Source organism: Gopherus flavomarginatus, chromosome 4, assembly GCF_025201925.1.
Source record: "Gopherus flavomarginatus isolate rGopFla2 chromosome 4, rGopFla2.mat.asm, whole genome shotgun sequence".
NCBI classification, from domain to species: Eukaryota; Metazoa; Chordata; order Testudines; family Testudinidae; genus Gopherus; species Gopherus flavomarginatus.
The window spans coordinates 65148814-65170548 of NC_066620.1; the positions used below are offsets into that span (position 1 = coordinate 65148814).

A 21735-nucleotide genomic window follows, 5' to 3' on the forward strand; every position below is an offset into this window, starting at 1 on the left:
AATAAAAAAGCTGTGACCAACGGCAACTCTACCGCCACCGCTTCATTCTTTGGCAGCAAGTCCTTCCCTCCGAGAGGGACAGAGGGACTTGCTGCCAAAGAGTCAGACGTGCTGCCCCCTTCTGTTAGCCGCCCTAAGCATCTGCTTGCTGCGCTGGTGCCTGGAGCTGGCCCTGCATGGTGCCCATTTAGGTCATTCCCTCTTTTGGCATTAAGAACTGTATTCCAAAGTAAACTTTGTGCCAATTAATTATTTTATTTCTGTTAAACTCTACAAGAGCAATATTATATGTGTTGCACCTATCACTCTGCTTGGTTGTTTTGCTATATATTAACTGCTCAGAAGAATCCCATCTAAATTCTGTATTGCCTGCCTCTTCAGGCATATTAATTTGTGATCCCTTTTTTTTTTTTTTAAATAGTAAGGTGACCAGAACTTTGCGCAGTATTCTAAAGGTAGCCTCAATAGTATCTTCAATAAAAACCAAAGCAGTTTCCTCTGATTTATATAGCGTTTGATCCCTCTGTTTTATATTTTGTAAAGCCATATGCAACAGGATCAGCAGTGTTATTATCTACTACCCCACATCCTCAGTGATCATTGAGGTTGTAATCTTTTTCGGTTGTCTCCTGAATTTCATATCTTAAATTTCTCAGCATTTACTGAAATGCAATGAATTGTCTAAGTCACAGATAGTGTGCAAAATTATTCCTCTAAGCCAGTAGCCTCCTCTAGCTACCTTGTACTGTCTCCATTTGGATATACCTTAATTGTTGGCACTTAATATTAATTTACACTACAGTTCTATTACACTGCTCTGACAGTGTAAAGTGGCCCTAAAATGGGAGTAAATTATGTTTAAGACCAAATTTAAGATGATTTACATCCATTTTATGGCCACTTTATGGTTCCAGACCAATATAAATGGGCCTTAGTTTAAATGAGAATCGGGTCCTTGTTCTTTTATTTTAACCTCTTAGTTCATAAAAGCCACCAGCGTACTGTGTTTTACATATGGTTACAAATCAGAAAAGACAATGTTAAGCACTCACATTCCGAACTTTTCTTCCTAAACTGGCTCTTTCATGTTGCACTGTATCAGAAACTTTTCTTCAAGACCAAAAACATTGTTATTAGTGCTTGCCTTTCCCCCCATCAGCTATTTCATTTCCTCAAAACAATATAGCATTTGTTTGACATGATCTTCTTTCTGTGAATGCATGCACACTTCATTAATTCACACCTTTCCAGGTGTTCTCATATTCTGTTTCTGATTCACATTTCCACTATATTTCCCCATTGTGAAGATTAATATTGCAAATCTATAGTTCCTAGATTTTCCTAGATTGTTAGTAGGGCTGGTTTAAGGTTTTCAACAGCATGAGACCATCAGAACTGGCAGTCATACTCCATGTTACTGGAAAACATGTAAAAATGGCAAAATGATTCTATTTTATGGTGTTGAAGTAGATGTACAAGACTAATGCAACAAACTAAGGAAGCAGAATGACCTAGTAGAATGAACAAAGGACTGAGAACTGTTAGGAACAAGATGTGGGCTGTTTTTATGGCTATCAGCTCCTTTTCCCATATATCATAGTTTCTTTCCACATGAATTAGCTTATGTGAATGCAAGTACAGGGCTGCAATCATCTGCTGGCTTGAACAACACTGCATCCAGAGCAAAGTTTGACACGGCCTCTACTGTAAATGGTTTTAGGGGGTCAGATGGGTGCCATAGTGAAGCTCTCTTAGTTGCTTGAAGGTGGATTGGGCTTCTGGGGGCCAGGTGAACCAGGCTCCCTTACTTAGCAGGGCAATGATAGGATGACGAAACTAGGAAAGCCCTTGATAAATTTCTTGTGAAAACTGACAAAGCCCACACATTGCTGTACCCCATGGAAGTCCTTTGGTGAGGCCCAGTTGCATATGGCCACACCTTTCTTTAGTCCATGATTATCCCTTTGGGACAGATGATATACCTGAGGAATTCAATTGTATCTTGGTCAAACTCTCACTTCTCAGGCTTAGCAGTTCTGATAGAGTCCATCTAGGAAGTTGCATACATGATGATTGCGAAGGACCTAATTTTCTGAAAAGATGTGAATATCATTAAGTAAGATAACTACAAAACGGTGTAGCATGTCCCTGACGATATCATGGATGAAATGCTAGAAGATTTTCAGGGAATTGCACAGGCCAAATGGCATAACTAGCTATTCGAAATGTCTCTTCCAGGTATGGAAGGTGGACTTCCACTCATCAATCTTCCTAACCCTTATCATGTTATAAACTCCGTGGAGTCTAACTTTGTGAAGACCACAGACGAGCTAAATCATTGAAAGAACTCCCTGATACGGGATGGGAGTTACCGATTCTGTTTGATAACCTTGTTTAGCTCGCTGTATTCCAAACAGGGCTTTAGAGACCCATCCTCCTCCTTTACAAAGAGGATCAGTGCCCCAGCCAGAGATATTGATGGATGGATGAAATCATTTTGAAGGCTCTTTTGAAGGTAGCTTCAGAAAGAGAGTAGGTGTAATCAAAAGAGATTTCCGCTTCCAGTTTAAGATCAATGGAGCAGTCATAAGTGGATGGGGTGGCAAGGTGTACACATTCTTATAAATTATTGGTATTTAGCAGGTATCACCGAGGTGGCAGGAAAGGATGCGGATGGTACAGAGATTCCCTGTGAAATAATGGCCTCAGTTTTTTTTGAGGAGGCAGAGTGAGTACAGAGGTCTTCTGGCCCAGGGCTGTGTTTTGGGAGACAAGATTGCTGAAAATGCAGCGAGCTGAAATGTACTGCACCTGCCTGCCAATGGATATGCGGATTGTGGGTGACGAGCCAGAATATGCCAAGGATAATCTGAGAGTGTGGTGCTCGGATAGTAACTTCCAAGTGGGCAGTCTGGTGGGTAACCAGGCCCTACAAGATACACTCCACCAAGTACGGAGAGCTTTCACACTGGATGGGCATTGCATGCACTCATGCAAAGTCCAAGTCCATGAAATTACTGAAGGCACTCAAATCCACCAGCACTTCCAGGTGGACCTCAGTCATGGTGGTGTGTCAGAGTTGGAGGGAGAGTTGGAAATGTGTCAGGTTCTGGTTAGCTGTTGCCAGAGTACTGGCAGACAACTGTCAATATCGAGTACTCGGGGGAGGGGAAGAACATCAGCCCAGATTCCTCTGTTGGAGCTCAGACATGGTATTTGCTGGGGCAGGACAGCCCAATGCAAAGTGTCCTGGTTCTCTGCAGTACAGGCATAAGCCTGACATTTTTGCTGTCTTTTTTTCCTTTAGTCTTGGAAAGGGAGGACTGGGCATGGTCAGTTTGCACGGGGTCAGTCTGTGGGGGCAAAGCCAGTGGTTAGCAAACTGGGATTAGGGAAACCACCAGGCCACAAGAGGCTGAGCTTCACTCTTAGCAGTGCTCCATCAGACCGTTATCACTCTTAATGCACAGTTTGATTATATTGGCCAGGCTAGGCAAGGACTCCATCTGTGCCAGCTCATCTTCGTTTTTTTCATTGAGGTAACACTGCAAGCTTCTTTCCATTCAGTGTCTGTTACCAGGCCCTGAAATTCTGTTGCAAATTTGACAACCAATCAGCCCCACTGACGCAATACTTGAAGCGCAGCCTCTGCTGTGCATACATGATTTGGGTCATCAAAGATTACCACCATGGCTTTCACAAAGTTTTCAGATGGACCCAAGAACAGGCTAGATTTTTCCATGAGCTGGGAAGCACAGGCCAGGGCCTCCTCAGTCAGCAAGCTGATGATAAATTCTACTTGGGCTTGGTCAGTGCTCTTGGTTGCAACGGAAGCAGAAGCCAGCACAGATTCAGAAATCCACAGAATTTGCTATGGTCACTGTTGAATTTATCCAGCAATGGAATCTTTGGTGCATGGGGAGCAGGGGACGGAGCTGCAAGTTGTGCAGCTTGTGCTTGCGAGGCCACATTCTACACCTGCAAAGCAGCAATCTGAGCCTGCAGGTCCTGCACTGCACCCATTATCTGCAATGGGAAAACATTTGTCGTGGTGGGATCTAAGCCAGAGAGAACTGAACCCCTTTTCCTCTGATGGGTTCCTCTTGGTGGACTGATCAAACAATTAGACACTGGGAAATAGACAGTAAAGGTTGGTTGTTGCAGCAAGAGTCAGGCCAGAAATTGGAGCTGAGGGTCAGAGCCAGATTATCTGGAGTGAGGCGAGGCTGAGTCCATGGCAGGAGCAGGGCCGGATCTGAGTTTGGAACAAGCAGGCTCAGGAGCGATTACAGCCATGAGTGAATGCATTGAGCAGCTAGTGCCCTGCTGCTGCTGCTGGTCTTAAGAGCATGTCTGCTGATATCCTCAGCCAATCGGGTGGTTTGGCCAATCAGGAAGCTCTGTTGGGGCCCAGCTGCACTGGTTAGACAGCCTGGGAGTTAATCTGGCAGGTGAGCAGGCTGGGATTCTTTATTCCTGACAGGAGCTGAGAGCCGGTAGATGAAATTCTGGTCCCATGGAAGTCGGTGACAAAACTGCCATTGATTTCAGTAGGGCTGGGAGTTCATTCCATGTGTTCTAATCCTAGTTTTACCCTTTCCATGTTGTGTGGCTTTGGGCAAGTTACTCTCTTCCTTCCTGTTTTCCTCATCTGTAAAGTGAGTGAGTAATACATCCTTGTGAGGTAGGTGTGTAAGGATTATGACCTAGTTAGTGCTTATAAAATGTTTTAAAAACGTAAAATGCTATTTATTAGTAAGCATTAAGTAAAAAAAATGTTGCACAAATACAAAGATATACAACTTTTCATGAGCTCAAGAATAATCTAATTTGAATTGCAGCCTGGTACAAGACAGGCTGCCACCTGCATATGTTGAGTAAGGTATCTTAAAAGATAAAGAATCTGATTCCTGCTTAATTATAGGTATTACATAAGCTTCCCTCCAGTCGGCCACTATCTTCCCTGTTTCCAAAAGATTTGCGATATGTCTGAAGAACGTTAATATTTGCCATTTCCTTTGGAGATTTGGTCTTGATAAGTATTTTTTTTTACTCTTTGGATATTTTATTTTGTTTTAATTACCTATTTAGCATGATTCTGATTTCCTTCAGCATTGTATCTGCTTCCTCTGGGAAACGTGTGTCTACTTCTGGCTCTCATCTTTTGTGAACAATAAGGCAATTAATTCATTAAATTTAAGCAGAATTTACTACTTCTGTCAAATTCCCCGAATGCTGTCTCTTGGAGGCCCTAATGCCTTCTTCACCGACCTCTTGTTCCTGATGTACTTAGAATTGCTCTTCCATTCATTTATCTTAACTTCTTATTAAAAGTTTCTTGTATTCTCTACCTCCATTTTTCCTCTGTCCCCTAATTTCACTTTGTAATCCTCTTTTGAACTTGATGATGTATATCTCACCTACTTCGTGTCTCTTCCTTTAGTCTTGCTTTTATTTTATACCACCATGTTCATTCATGTTTTCATTTTTCTTCTACTCTTACTTTGCTAATCACTAGATGGCAGGCATACATTAATATATTTTTGAAAACTTCCCATTTCTCCTCTGGTCTTTCCTTTTTTTATTTGATGCCATTTCACCCAGCCTTTTCCCATATTCTTCCAAAATTTGTTGTTCTGTTTTTATCATGTCCTTTTATTACTCAGAAGTCAATGACTGCTCTTCTTAAAGGGTTGTGTTCTTTTCCCTTTGCAGTCTGATGGCTAAACTCCCATTGACTTCACAGAGAGAAGAATTGAGTCCCTACTTCCTTCCTTTACATAACATGCCACACCTACGCTCTTCTTATCACAGTGTCTATAAATGCATTACTCAGTTTTTTCCTTCTGTTTCATGTGTTGCAGTTTGTTTAGATTATTGATATACAGGACTGTCTCATTCTTACTGCTCTGTTCTTTTCACAACTCTATTTTGATTTGTTACATGACTTCCTCATCCCTTTAATCATTCAGATGAGATGCTTTTTGGCAAATTCTTACCAGTCACTTCCTGCCTTTATTGTATTTATATTCAAGCCATAATTTATTCTGCTCCTTTCCTTTTATTCCTTCAGGATTTTTTATCTCAGTTACATAGGAAATTAATCTGGGCACATGCTTTGAAATTAATCTGGGCACATGCCACTTGTGTATGATTCTTTTTCAGATCATCAGATTTATTTGTCCATAAATAATAGACTTCTTGATTGAAACAGTGTAATTTTAAACAAAATGGGCCTGTTCTCAATGAGGAGTCCTCAACTCTAGGATGTACTTTCCTACTTGGTCTGTCAGAGCCTGGCTTCTATGACTTTTAGAGCATGATCTGTGTTTTGTCCCCACTTTTCTCAGGATGGCAGAGAATGATTGAGTGTTTTTTGTAGTTGGGAGAGTCCTTTGACATTGAGTCATTTTGTAAATGTTTTTATTTAATTACTATAAACTCTTCTGTCCATTCCTGTGTTTTCCATTTGTTGACAAAATTGAAGGCCACAGGTGTCAGATGAAATATTGGTTTTTTGTATATTTCAGTACAAAAAGTTTTCATTGGCTTTTTTCCTTGTACTTTTCAGTCCCTCTATTTTTTTTATAAATAAGAAAAAATAATATTCTCTTCAGGTCTTTTCGTCATTGGTTTAATGTGACTGACAATTTTGGATGATGTCCCTGATAGACAAGTTCCATTTGTATCTTCTTTTTCCCCTTCAGCTTTAGTGGTCAGAGAAAGGTGCTTCAAAGTCTTTCTGCTGGGGGAGGCCTCTTGTCCTCAAACAAATGTAGAGGGGATTTGGCTTTCCTTGTATGGATGCCAGAACTTCGTCAAATTTCCCAAGAGAAGCACAAGAAATCCCCAGATTAGCAGATAATACTGAGTTCTTGGTTCCTGATTTTATAAAGAAACACATGCATCGTTGTTAGTTTTGACTTGAACTGTGGTTACATATATAAATCAAATACTGAGTGGAATTGATACATCCAGAACTGTTCTTCTGAATCCTCTCTCCCTTTCAGCAGCACTGCTCTATATATGTTAAAGTGAAACAATGATAAAACACCTCTTGAGTCCACAGTAGTGTCAATGTCGCACCTTCTGAGGTGAACATTATAGCCTGGTATGAAAAAGAAATGGTAACAATGAAGGGTATAATTTAGGAGCCAAGTTTTTCTGATTTTATACACTGATATCAGCTAATGGTTAGTAATAGCTACTGTATAAAAAAGATGCGTCACTATATAAATATAAGACGACATTTTAGATGAGCAACACTATTTGCATAGACATTGTGGGAGCATGGAGTGTCTTGATTTGGTCAGCTATAGTCCATTTCCTTAAATTCTGATACTTATCATGGAAGGTGGAAAAATGACAGTGGCTGTTACCTTCAAAACTGTAAAGCCTAGCAAGTAACAGTCTTTGAGGAATCTGTTTAATGAAAGACAGCACAGCAACACAATTGCAAAAGCAGAGATTAGTTGACTCTACAAAAGAAGCGAACATGTTATATATATCACACCTAGAAATGAAGAGAAAATAAGAGAGGAGACTGCATAAAAAATTGCAAGAATTCTGGCACCAAGGAAGACACAAGAAATTATAATAGGAGAGCTACAAAGAACATGACTGTGAATAAAGCTCTGTTGGTTTCATACACGCTGCTGGTTTCTAAATTAGCTAGCAACTCTCAGGAAAAAGATCTAGGGGTTACTGTAGACAGTTCAATGAAGATGTCTGCTCAATGTGCAGTCACAGTGAAAAAGGCTAATAGGATTCTAGGTTGTATTAGAGAGAGGATAGAAAATAATAGATAATATTATAATGGTCTTGTGTAAATCAATGAGCTGTCCACACTTTGTGTGCTTTGTTTGGTTTTGGTCATCTGACCTCAAAAAGGATGTTGCTGAACTTAAAAGGCTAGGAAGGGACAGCTAAGATTCAAAGAGGTTTCAATAGGTTTATGTGGATATGAGATGAGATTTAAAATTTTGGACTGTTTAAGAGGAGAAGAAGAAGAAATATGATAGCACAAAAATAATGAATGGATTAGTAAAAACTGATCAGGCGTCCCTCTTCAGCTAGTGCCATGACAGAAGAACAAGAGGACACTCAATTAAATTTATTGGCAGCAAATTTAAAATTCATGAAAGGAAAGATTTCTTTACATCAGGAATAGGCAACCTATGGCACACATGCCGAAGGCAGCACACAAGAAAGTATAGTGCCCATCTATAAAAAGGGAAATAAAAACAACCCAGGAAACTACAGACCAGTTAGTTTAACTTCTGTGCCGGGGAAGATAATGGAGCAGGTAATCAAATAAATCATCTGCAAACACTTGGAAGGTGGTAAGGTGATAGGGAATAGCCAGCATGGATTTGTAAAGAACAAATCGTGTCAAACTAATCTGATAGCGTTCTTTGATAGGATAACGAGCCTTGTGGATAAGGGAGAAGCGGTGGATGTGATATACCTAGATTTTAGTAAGGCATTTTATACAGTCTCGCATGATATTCTTACAGATAAACTAGGAAAGTACAATTTAGATGGGGCTACTATAAGTTGGGTGCACAACTGGCTGGATAACCGTACTCAGAGAGTAGTTGTTAATGGCTCCCAATCCTGCTGGAAAGGTATAACAAGTGGGGTTCCGCAGGGGTCTGTTTTGGGACCGGTTCTGTTCAATATCTTCATCAACGATTTAGATGTTGGCATAGAAAGTACGCTTATTAAGTTTGCGGACGATACCAAACTGGGAGGGATTGCAACTGCTTTGGAGGACAGGGTCAAAATTCAAAATGATCTGGACAAATTGGAGAAATGGTCTGAGGTAAACAGGGTGAAGTTCAATAAAGATAAATGCAAAGTGCTCCACTTAGGAAGGAACAATCAGTTTCACACATACAGAATGGGAAGAGACTGTCTAGGAAGGAGTATGGCAGAAAGAGATCTAGGGGTCATAGTAGACCACAAGCTTAATATGAGTCAACAGTGTGATACTGTTGCAAAAAAAGCAAACATGATTCTGGGATGCATTAACAGGTGTGTTGTAAACAAGACATGAGAAGTCATTCTTCCGCTTTACTCTGCACTGGTTAGGCCTCAACTGGAGTATTGTGTCCAGTTCTGGGCACCTCGTTTCAAGAAAGATGTGGAGAAATTGGAGAGGGTCCAGAGAAGAGCAACAAGAATGATTAAAGGTCTTGAGAACATGACCTATGAAGGAAGGCTGAAGGAATTGGGTTTGTTTAGTTTGGAAAAGAGAAGACTGAGAGGGGACATGATAGCAGTTTTCAGATATCTAAAAGGGTGTCATCAGGAGGAGGGAGAAAACTTGTTCACCTTAGCCTCCAATGATAGAACAAGAAGCAATGGGCTTAAACTGCAGAAAGGGAGATTTAGGTTGGACATTAGGAAAAAGTTCCTAACTGTCAGGGTAGTTAAACACTGGAATAAATTGCCTAGGGAAGTTGTGGAATCTCCATCTCTGGAGATATTTAAGAGTAGGTTAGATAAATGTCTATTAGGGATGGTCTAGACAGTATTTGGTCCTGCCATGAGGGCAGGGGACTGGACTCAATGACCTCTCGAGGTCCCTTCCAGTCCTAGAGTCTATGAGTCTATAAGAAGATTTTCAGTGGCACTTACACTGCCCGTGTCCTGGCCACCAGTCTGGGGGCCTCTGCATTTTAATTTAATTTTAAATGGAGCTTCTTAAACATTTTTAAAACCTGATTTACTTTACACACAACAATAGTTTAGTTATATATTATAGACTTATAGAAAGAGACCTTCTAAAAACATTAAAATGTATTACTGGCACGCGAAACCTTAAATTAGAGTGATTAAATGAAGACGCGGCACACCACTTCTGAAAGGTTGCTGACCCCTGCTTTACACAGTTGGTGGTAAATCTGTGGAATTCACTGCCATGGGAAAATCATTGAAGCAAACAGTTTAGGACCCATTTTTAAGGACCCACTGAATAGCTACATGAACAGGTGTCATGTAAGCAGCTATAATAACCGAGGAAATATGGTGAAAAATGTTGAAAGGCAAATCCTCCTGTTTCAGGACCTAAGCTAATCACCTGCAGGGTTTGGAAGGAGTTCCCCTATGTACTGCTTGCACAATGATCCAGATGCATCTTGAAACATCAAGTGTTGACTGGTATTTGAAGCAGATACTGCATTTGATGAAGCAATGGTCTCCTTGGACCTGGCAAATCATATATTTCTGTGTACTGCAATATATTGCATCTGCTGAGATGTTGCTTAATACAGTAGAGGGCAGTCATGAGATAGCATCATCTGCATTACAATTTAACTTTAATTCATAGATAATGTGGATGTTCAGCCTTTCTGGAGTTTAATTAAGTCATTTTCATTGTCATTTGATGGCTTTTAGATTATAGATATGCTGCTTTGCAAACTAAAGGATTTTTCCAAATCACCAAAATGTCCCCATATGCTTCAGAACGATCTGTCTGAATTCAGGCTCAGCACCTCAGACTAAAAGCCACCAGATATAAAGGCTTATCAACTAAGGCCTTCTCCCCCTACACAGCTGTTACTCGAATTTGTTTCAACCATAGCAGTTGTGGGTTCTGAACACAGGCTGTTAACCTCATGATGAAACATTCCAGCTTGGATCAGCCCTTTGGCCCGGGCATGTTGCTTGCATGCTTCATTTAAGGTGTTATTTAGTACTGTTTACACTTTTGCTACTTTTAATTTTTTTGCTTTATCTCTTAATTTTTTCCCCAGGTGTTTCACTGTGTGCATTTTGAGTGTCCAGCACAAAACAATGCCCACAAGGAAGAGGGTAATGAGGAAGTGGTGACAACAGAACTGGGCCCTGGCACGCAACAGATTGTTTCTCGCCCAGTTCAAGCCTCAAGCACCAGTCCTCTGCACTCCCTCACTGGATCCACCTCACGTACACATGCTCACCAACCATAAAGGAGAGTGGAACGGAGCTTTTGCAGTCTCCATGATGCTATATGAAATTATTTACCACCTTCTTGTACAGGCACCTTTTTTCTTGTTCTCTCAGTGAACAAAGTGGACCATGCCTGGCAGCTGGAAATGCTTAAATGGAAAAGGCTTTCCAAGGACACAAAGGGACTGCTTCACTCTCTTCAATTTGTTCAAATCAGGCTGGTCTCCAGGGGGATAAAATAGGTCTTCAATCTATATCAAGTCCCTCATTAACACCCTACCTCTCTAATCTAACCAAGGAAAGGAGAATGGAAGGAAATAAAAGGCAGAGTCACATTGGAATAAAAAAATGGCATATGAACAGTAGACTGGAAGGAATATAAATTAATTATTTGTTACCTGAAGGCACCTATTAGGAAATAGAATGTTTATCTTTATGGCATCACTATGGAAAATAGATTGTTTTTATTTTTTTAAATTATTCTTAATCGATATTCCTTTGTAAATTATAAGCTGTTTTCTGAATCATTTTGACTGGGTGTCCGACTTTTCCCTTATTTTCAGCTGTAGTACATACAGTACAATAGATTAAGGAAGTAACAGGCATGTATATCACCTAGTAAGACAAGGAAAAAACCCTCCTGATAAAAACAAATCAATTTATGGATGCTGTATTTAATTCTGACATTACTTGAATTGTTGAGTTACAAAATTGTCATTTTTTATCTATGTTCCAAGTGGGAAATTCGTAGTCAAGATTCCAATTTGACAAGCAGATAACTATCTGCTTAATTGAAAGATGATTCTTCAAGTTTTACTTAAATTTCTACAAAAAAATTATAATTTGTCAAAATTGTTGTTTGTGTTTAGAAAAGCAGAATTACAGCTGACCACTGACATGCTGCTGATCAGACTAAGCAATACAAAAATGAGAATTTGCAATCAAAGAATTTTTAAAGAAAATAATAGACTACAGTGTTCAACTAGGGATTTAAAAGCCACTGATAAGCTGTTCTCATAATCTTCATGGAAAAAAATTAATTTAACTATTGTGGTTTGAGCTGACTCTTCATTGGTTCTTGCTTTAGTAACTTACATCTCAGTGTTAACTCTCCTTTGTAACTTGATCAGATTATCTGCTTTTTTCCTTATTTTGAGCATTTTTACATTGTGATCATCCGGATTCTCTAATCTCCAGTCCACGTGACTTAGCAAAAGCTCCACATCTCACTGAGCTTGCCAGTGTGGGAAGAAGAGGTTCTGTTTTTATACACATTATTGATGTCATTTGGCAAAAATAATTAGGAAAGATTGATATTTCTTCTGAAGTACCTGACCTTTGGAGCATCTACTGTCCAAGTTTATTGACCTGGAATTTTTTTTTCTGTTGGTCTAACATACCTTTGTCAGAGCAAAACAAGATGACAAGTCAGAGTTAGTCAAGTCAAATATGATTTTCCTCTGTTTGAACATAATGATATAATGAGTTATATATCAATCTATCACACTGCTTAACCTGAAAGACTTTCTTTCTGAATACCAGTTGGGCTAAAAGCATGAAGGAACAGATAGCATGATGGCTATAAAACAGCAGAGACTTGACAGAGAAGAAAAGAAACGCTTCCTCTTTCTGATATATTTCCTGTAAAATTGAATAACTTTGGCAATTTTATCTTTTTTTCCTTATCACCAGACCCATCTTCAGTTTTTCTCATGTTAGCCCTTGTATTCCCTCCCCAAACCCTTTGCCTCCATTGCCTGAATCAAGATGGTTGTCATTGGAGATGCATGGACTTTACATGATGCATTTGATGAGGTGTCATGGCTACCCCTCACAGTGCTTAGTAGAGGTTCTCTGCCTACAGAATGTTGCTCATGAACCATCAGCTAGCACTGGCTGCTGATTACCACGTTTGTTTAGCAACTCTTAGCATAGTGGAAGTCAGACTAAGTATTGGGTACAGAGCCCTTTGATTAACTTCAAGTACACAGGTAGAAAATTTTAGGCTAAACTTTTCTTTAAAAAGAAACAAACAAAAACCCCATGACAATTGTAATCTTTGCTGGACCTTTTGTTTTGAGTTGCATGGAGCCTGCCTTGTGTTTCTTGGGTTGATCCTTCAGTGTCAGAGTTGGTGACATTGGCAAGAGACTACAAATAAATTTACAACTAATTTCACCATTCTCAGACTGCAAATAAACAAATTACATCATTCTCCAGTTTTGTTAGCTCTAATTGCCACCATTGTAGGGAGTGTTGTAAGATAAGAATGAAATAGATCTGCCTCAACTGTCCCTGGGTTTAGACTCTGTCAGGCAAAATGCAGGATTTTGAATGTATACTTCCCAGACATGGACAATTATTTTGTAGACTACAGCTGAGCCAAAAAAAAGACTCTTTAGAAGCCATCAGTCTACACCTCTCCTGCCATTCTCTTTGATCTTGCCCTCTGAGACTTCATAGATCAAAGATATCTATATAGTCTAGATTTCTTATTACATCTACTAGCCATCCAGGCCTCTATTCACCCCTGTTCTGGGACATGAAGAATTTGAAAGATTAACTTATAGCAGAGTACATGTGAGAGATTCTCAAAGCACAGAGCAACAGGACCTGTAGAACTTCAAATATCCAAGAAAAGTATATGTCAGCCACAGCTGAGGTAAATTACCTTATCCTTCCTCACAAACAAATAGGATTTTTTTAACATTATGATTCCCAGTCACATCATGCCTCTTTCACACACCTGTTAGTTCCTTGTCTGACAATTATTTGTGCTTTGAACCTGTTTCTGAAGTAAGTCATTGTGTCTGTGTTGGCACTGAATTTTCAAACCTTGATAAGCCAAAATAGCCCCACTTTGCATTTTGTGGTTTGACTCTTTTAGTCTTGTATAACAAGAATGTTAATGCATTGGGAGTTGTATGTTATTGACCATCTTATTTTTGTTCAGTCTTTAAAGACACATAAAATCTACTTATTGCCCGGTATGCTCTTCTACCATAAACATTTTCTTTCAATATAACGTGCCAGTGGTGAGGCAGGAGGAGAGCATCACACAGAATTAATTTATGTTTTGGTATAAATGTCCTCGGCTTTTTCCAGTTTTTTTTATATTTAGTTTTTATATATAGTTTAGTTTTTCTTCATTATGAGATTGCTGCTTAATTGAATTCTGGTTATTCATATATGATTTTTGTCAACCCTGCTTTGAGTTTTTAGCTTGTTTCCTGATGGAAATAACTAAAAGCATAGTTGAGCTGCTAAGATGTACCATTAAAAAGTGTGTCCCTTCAGGATGATGGGATATATACAGTTACTCTGAACTATACAGCATACATGTATGTTTTATCTGTGACTAAGATAAAACAGGACTGACCAGATTTTCTCTTGTCTCCTGTCAGACTATAAGAGTTTTGTTATTATATCTCTATGCTAATAGCATTTGTTTATATTCTCATTATAGAGACATTGTTTCTATTTAGCACTTAAATGGACTTTGACATTAAAAATGATAAACTTCACCCTCAGATTTTTCCTATTCTTTTTCATTTCCTCTGTTTTCTCCCAATGCTAGCTTCGGTTTAGACTAGCGTCAAGCTCACGTCGTGCTCAGCAGAGTTACCTTTAAAGTTTTTCCTTTTTTAATTAAGTGTCTCTTTCTTCCAAATATATTAAAAACACTTTTATTCCTGGAAACGTCTGGCATCAAACCAAACCATATTTTCAGCAAGAGTAGGTTGTATTTGTAAAACTGATTTCTCAAGGAAAATGAGTTTTTGAATTGAGCAAAAATTGCTCAGCTCTGTGTTCCAAACCATTGTCAAGCAACCCTACAAACAAGCTCCTGAAAGATCAGTTTAGACTTTCTTTAATTTAAAAAGCAACAAAAACATAATTTTGTCTTTCTCTAGCAAAGGAAACTAGTGTACCACTGAAATAAGCATGTATTTTTATTTTTCCATGGAGGGACATTTGATAATGCAGAGGCACAGTTTCCCATTTCATGAGATTTCATTTAAGAAGTTCCTTTTGACAATGAAGCAATGTGGTAAAAAGCAAAGAAAATTAAATTTGTTTTCTTCCAGGAATTTGAAGTGTGTACTTTTTATTTTTATGTTAACTTCTGCAAAAGTGACATGTTCAGTTTGAACTATAACAAAACAAGTGAATCCAAGGCCGATGTGAGACGTTTAGCAGAGAGGTGGAATTAGCCTTTTTCATGTAGAGGGAACTTGGTGCATCAGTGCAGTTGGCTTCCTCTGGAGCTCCATTTATTTCTCTTTCTTTAGAAATCAGTTCTGCAGGTTTGTCCTGACTACAACTCTCACTGGAGTTCAGTGCTTACTGGCGCTGTGTAAAATTCTAATGCAGTTAACGTATCTTCACCTTAATGTATTTTGATTATTATAACATTAAATTAGAGAATTTTCTGTCTGATATCTGCCTTGATAAGATGTTAGGCTCTTCTGATAGAGGAAGAAGGGGACAGGTCATGATTAAGGCACTACTTGACTTGTGGGATGATTGTCATATAATTGTGGTTGAGTTGCAGACAAGACATGGGAAATTGCGGAAAGGTAATAATGGACCTATATTACTTGCAGTAATTTGGAAAATCTGCTCCCTCTATTATCCGTGCATGGGATTGACAGTGGAAGCTCTCACTGTCAGCCACCTGGCTAGTGGGTGGGGTTCCCACTGTCAGCAGTAGATGGGACTGAGGGATGGGGCTCCCACTGTCAGTCACTCTTTTGACGGCCGGGGCTCCTGCTGTTAGCCATGCGTTGGGCTGAGGGCCAGGGCTCCCACTGTCAGCACCCATCTGATGGCCGGGTTCCACTCTTAGCCCCACACATGGCTAGGCTCCTGCTGTCAGCTGCCATATTGACAGAATTGCGGTGGAAGCCTAATATTGCAGAATCCACAATTCCTGCAATATTGCAAGTTAAGTAGGGCCTTAGTCATGATGTTGGTGATTCAGTACTGTAGGTATATGAAACTGATTTTTCAGGGTTTCTTCAACTGACAAAATATGAAGTTTTACTATCTACAGATCATTTAACAACATTATGCATAGCCAGAGTCAATGAAGAGACTAGGAGGTAAAGTTACTAGAGTTTATTATTGCATTGTTAGATAGAGCTACTAGTTCTGTTTGACCAAAATGTATGGTATGCCCACCCAAGAATATAGAATGTGGAATAAGAGACTAGACTAACTCAGTTATTGAACTTTTCTGGCAAATGGGAATTTTATAATTATTTTCCTTTTAGGAAATATTTGTTGTCTTTATATAAGTTTTGCAAGGTGCTCAGATACCATTGGGGTGAGTTTGGAATACATTTTTATAAGATATAGTAGTGATTGTGGTAGCCTTTGGGAAACATTAAAGCCAATAAAAACAACAATCTTGTGCACGCATGAAGTCAAATTAGCTGCCATGGTGCAAAAACATATTTTAGAAATATTAATTTACAGGTTCCAGAGTCTAGGACCTGATTACCCACTGCCTCCCAATTGTGTATCCGTTAATGATTTATTTAAGCTACAGACTTGATCTTGTAGGTTAATTGATTGCCTGCTCATTTGAGTTAACTAATAGAATTGTAAATGCAGTGGTGGTGTAGCCATGGTAGTCCTGGGATATTAGAGACAAGATGAGTGAGGTAATATCTTTTACTGGAGCAACTTCTGTTGGTGAAAGAGACAAGCTTTTGAGCTACACAGAGCTCTGCCTGAAGAAGAGTGCTGTGAAGCTTGAAAGCTTGTGTCTTTCACCAACAGAAGTTGGTCCAATAAAAAATATTACCTCACTCACCTTGTCTAGGCAAGCTAGACGAGCATTAAAATTTTGTTAGTGAACTTGGGCTAATAGGTAAATTGATGAATGTGAGTTACAACAGGATCAGGTACTCTGGTCTAGACAAGGCCTTGCACCTGTGCAAGTGGGTATAAAATGCTACTATTGTGATTTGATAGCATATTGCACCCTTTTTATGATCACTTAAAACTGACGTACACAAGGTGTGAAACAATGAACATTCAGTCCCGGGGTGTTCATGTTGTGCCCAGTTGAGCGATGTTTGTAATTTGGCTGTAAGTAACACGCATAAAATAGAGCAAATTGCATATATCCATCTTCAAGACAATAGTGCAGTCCACAGAGACTATTGGTCCCACTTGGCTCCCTTGTATGCTGTGACCTGTTGTCTCCCTGGAGTGAATATCCATGTTAAAAATTAGGGTGTTTGTGGAAGTGTGCAGGCTGTACTTTAGCCAGCTCTCCTACACATGATTTTTGTGAGTGCCATTTGGAAGTCCACAAGCACTCATTAGAAAGCTTTGACTAATATGAGTAGGAATTGTTCCCACATCTTACAGCAAAATTGCGTCCTTTGTTTTAGATTTAAAATCCTTCAGTAGCAGTTTAAACTTTTGAAATGGCCATGTAGCTTATCTTAGACAAAGGGAATCCAAGATGACAACTGTAATACATGGGATTCTCATGGGGGGAACTGAAAATTCCTGCCATTTTCCCATAGGATGGCTACAATTTACAACTGATGGAAGTTCAGTTACACATCATTTATGTTCAGTTTCTCATGCGTTTTATTACTGTAACATATCTGAATGGTAGCAGTAACTGAATAACAAACCTTATTCAGAGTAATAATACCCTGCTGGCATTAGTCATCATTAGCGAAATCAGAGAATTATCTCTTCCCCCACCTCCTCACTCCCAGTGTAATAGAATGATAATTATAACTTTTTTCAGAGCATTGAGCTGTATCTCTTACACAAGTGTACTGGGAACTGCAGTTCAGACTGCATCAGGTAAACCACTAAAATCCTCATATAGGGAGTAAACAGGAGCCCCCCACTGTTACTACAGCCCTGAGCTGTAGTAGAGGCAATGGAAGTGCTGTGGGACTGTGTTGTTGGTACAATATATAAACTAACAATGTATCCCCAGAACTTTCACTAGAACTATTTCCTTATTGATCAGCTCAGCCTATCCATTATTTATGTGCAACCCCAATGAATCAAACCCCAGTTAACAGAAGGTAAGCTTGTTTCCCAGGATTTTCAGTGCTGTCCAGTGAGTCATGAAAGCTTGCAGAAACATCAGCAACACTTTATGGTAGGTTTCTGTGAGGGTTCTGGGGCATATACAGAACTGACTTAAACAGCATTTTGTTTGATAGGATATTTATCTGAAGGTGTCAAATGTCTTCTGAACCTTTGGATAAGTGGGGTTGTACTGTACTTATTCAGGCTAGTGCCTACACCTTGAGGCCATGTGCTATGTAATCTGACTCAAGAACAATTATTGCAGCTTCTCCCTAAACGAACACTAGTAAACTTACACCCCTATAAGGAAATACAGTAGTTTTTTTTCTTGGTAACAATTTGAGACTATGCAAATACCTGTAGTCTCTGTGTGTTGCAGGTGATTTATGATAAATACCTAGCATGTACATACCTTTAGGTGTATAGATAGATGATATAAAGAGTTCCCCTTCAATTAATGTTCTCCTTTTATGAAAATATTTAGATATTGTACTTCCCTTGAAGTACAGTCAGCCACTAGAACTGTTATCTGGCCCCTTCTACATATGTTTATTGCTTTTTGTTTAATTCAGCTGCTAAATTCTTCACAGGAATTTTTTATAGGAATTTGACACGTAGAAACTACACTTTCAAAGGAATCACAAATGGCTTCATTAGTCAGGGGGCTCCTTCTGCTTTCTACCTTTCGGGACTATGTGGTACAAGAGGAAAATATAGATGTGACCTGGAAAAAATAGGATTATTATTAAAAGTGGGCGGAGATGCAGCTTGGGTGCAAAGGGAGCTTCCAGTAACAAAGTAAAGCTAGATGCTGGTAGGAGGACTGAGAAATCCAAAACTTCATAATCTGATACAGAGAGTTGATAAGATTCTGCTTTGACATTTGTATTTGTTCACTTATATTCATTTTATAACAAAGACTTTATTAACGTTTCCTAATTTGGGACTGTTGTACAGATAAAATGCAATTTACAGGCATTAGGAGGTAAATATTTTAAATATTGTGAAGAGATGATATATAACAAGAGTATGGGGCTTAACCTAATTAAGAGTCAAAGTATACCAATCTTATATTAGAAAGTGCTCTCATAATAAGCCATCTGATGATGAGATTGTAGTGTAGTTGCAGACATGCACATATATACTTTCTATAGCTTAGAAAGTGTATGTAGATGTTTCATAAGTCCATGTCACCAGAATCCTGAAATTCATTTCAAAGTCTGGTTTTTACATAGACCCTCATTCATATTCTTTTCTTTTAATTTAAAGAACCTTATAATCTAGATTTTGTTATGGAAAGGACTGTAACAAAAGTGAACATAAAGCCAGGAAGAATAGACTGTAAGGAACAATGCAGAAATAGTTTCTAGGGAAAGGGTTCAATGGGGATGCCGCAGGCCTGCCAGCTCCTCTTTTTTTCTCTACTCACTCCTCCTGTTCTTTTTCTCCTTTCTTCATCTAACCTATATTTTTCTGAATGATGAACTAAAGGGACTCTCTGCCTTTCACCTCTCTGTCCCATACCAGAGTAAAGTATACAAATCTCAATTCATTAGAATCCAAACTTTCATTGTAAGTAATAGAAAGCGGAGAATTATTAATGTTCAAAGTTTTAGCCTATCTGTCCAGGCACCAGGGAAGCACCAGCTTTACAGTCTACTTGCATTGTGGCTCTGATCCTGCACCACTGAAGTCAATGAGGGGATTGCCGTTGACTTCAAGGGGTGCAGGATCAGGTTTTGTGTGGGATTGTGTAGTTTACGTCATGTACCAGCCCCATCCTTTCTCCACTCTTGGAATGCACCAGTGCAATACACTGATACATTTATTGTATTGTGAGTATATTTTCAGTAAGCTGCATTGGCAAAAGAAAATATCCATTGAGCATGTCTTGCGAGAGCAACAAATACAAAGAAGATAACATAATTGTCTTTAGATTCAGACATCCCATTGACAACCCAGTCTGTTCCTGAGCAATACAGTTTACCTATACATTTAGGGCCCAATTTCTACTAACTTACTCTGAGATTCTTGAGACACGAGGTTCTTGTAATATTTTGAGTTCCTCTCTCCTATATTGACTTCATTATTATAATTTTAAATAGTTGGGTTTTCTTTCTGGGGTAAATTTTAATGCCCTTGTTTCAAAGCTCACGAAAGAAATGTTAGGGCCAGGTTTAATGCATGTGGGGCCTGTTATGAATATCTCCACTCATCTGTCAATGGTCCTCATTCCTGATGTGCAGCAGACTCTCTGGTCCCATTCCTCCCTGGCAGAGACTGCCAGTTGTGCTATATAATGGTGGTTTTGCGCATTAACCATCCTTTGCCATCTTTCCCCCTTTACCAGCTTTCTTAAGAATAGGCTTCCATAGCTTGGTGCTAAACTACCTCACACCCTGTTGTGAACAGAGATGCGCTGAAGCTAAACTACTTGCTCGGTGATGGAGCTGTTGAGTGCTCTTAAAATGCCCATATAGATGTAACTATACCAGCCTAACATACAGTGATTTCATTTTTGGGAATACTGCACCAGGGAAGCACCCGCTTTCATAGTCTACTTGCATTGTGGCTCTGATCCTGCACCACTGAAGTCAATGAGGGGATTGCCGTTGACTGGATGAGCTCAGAGCCACAGCCATTCAGTACTTGTCCCTCATTCCAAGTGGAACCTTTAAGGGCATCGCTTCTGACAATGGAACATGCAAAGCAAAACACTTGCCATATCAAATCTCCTCTCTCTGTTTGGAGGAACATGAAATTTTCTGCAATGGGCTATTGTAGCCCGTCTTTAACTGTAAAATCTTTATAAAAATTGCTGCATCAGCCCTTGATGCCTGGCTGTGAGAAGGAGCTGTGCAATTGTGGTGATCCGTGCCGATCATGTAAGAATAATTCCATCCACAGCATGCTTTGATGACCTTGGTGACACATTTTATACTGCAGTTTATGTGCATTGCTAACCATTTTGACTAATTAGATTTGAGGTAGAGCCCCAATCCCAGATTGTACTGCAGTTATGCAATCAATAACTTTGGGAATTGTCTGGTCTTGTAATTAGTGCATCGATCAAGGCAGCAAACTTCTTTAATACTGATTTACTTGCTACTTTGGGAACTCTTCACCAGCGGATATATACATTACCAAACAAACATTCTGTAATGTGGAATTTTCTGTGAACATTTACATCCTTGTACTTTGTCTCCCAGAAAGTGTGTGTATTAGTAAAGAAGGATTTTAGAATTGTAAAACTGGTATAAGACAATCCAAGCATGCTCCAGAATGTCTTGTATTGAAAGAGGATGAAAAAGCTGACTACCTGAGGATTTTGGAGAGCTAGCTCTGGATTTCTTTTCTTTTTTTTTTTTCTTTTTTTTTTTTAAGAGTTTCAAAGAGGAGCAAAACTCCTCAGAGTGAATGCCAGACCAGACAATGCGCAAAGTAAATGTAAAGTTGAAACTGTTATGCTTTGTATTTATTTCTTAGTTTGTTTCCTTTCAAATATATATGTTAAACAAATTATATATATATATATATATATATATATATATATATATATATATATATATATATATTTACAGTGTTGAAAACTAGAAATGCACCTCTACAAGGTGATGTGGATGTGATTTTAGGAATAAAGTGATCCTTTGTGCTTAATCTCTCGCCTGGAGTTTTCCTGAAAATAATGACTAGTTTTGACAAATAGTGTCTGGTGCTGTTACATGT

The 21735-nt window shown here is 39.0% G+C and overlaps 1 protein-coding gene across 5 annotated transcripts in view; it reads left to right on the forward strand.

Annotated features, from left to right (window-relative positions):
- Positions 1 to 21735, forward strand: part of BTBD9 (BTB domain containing 9) — a 369159-nt gene that overhangs the window by 306539 nt on the left and 40885 nt on the right. For 3 of the 5 annotated variants that reach the window (XM_050948550.1, XM_050948551.1, XM_050948552.1), the window contains one exon: positions 10761 to 21528. The exons of 1 other annotated variant lie outside the window; for it this stretch is intronic. In XM_050948550.1, the coding sequence (XP_050804507.1) occupies positions 10761 to 10955 (195 nt within the window). In that variant the 3' untranslated portion in view covers positions 10956 to 21528. Of the gene's footprint in view, positions 1 to 2238; positions 2331 to 10760; positions 21529 to 21735 lie in introns of those variants that run through there. One more of the 5 variants, XM_050948553.1, reaches the window with a different exon arrangement.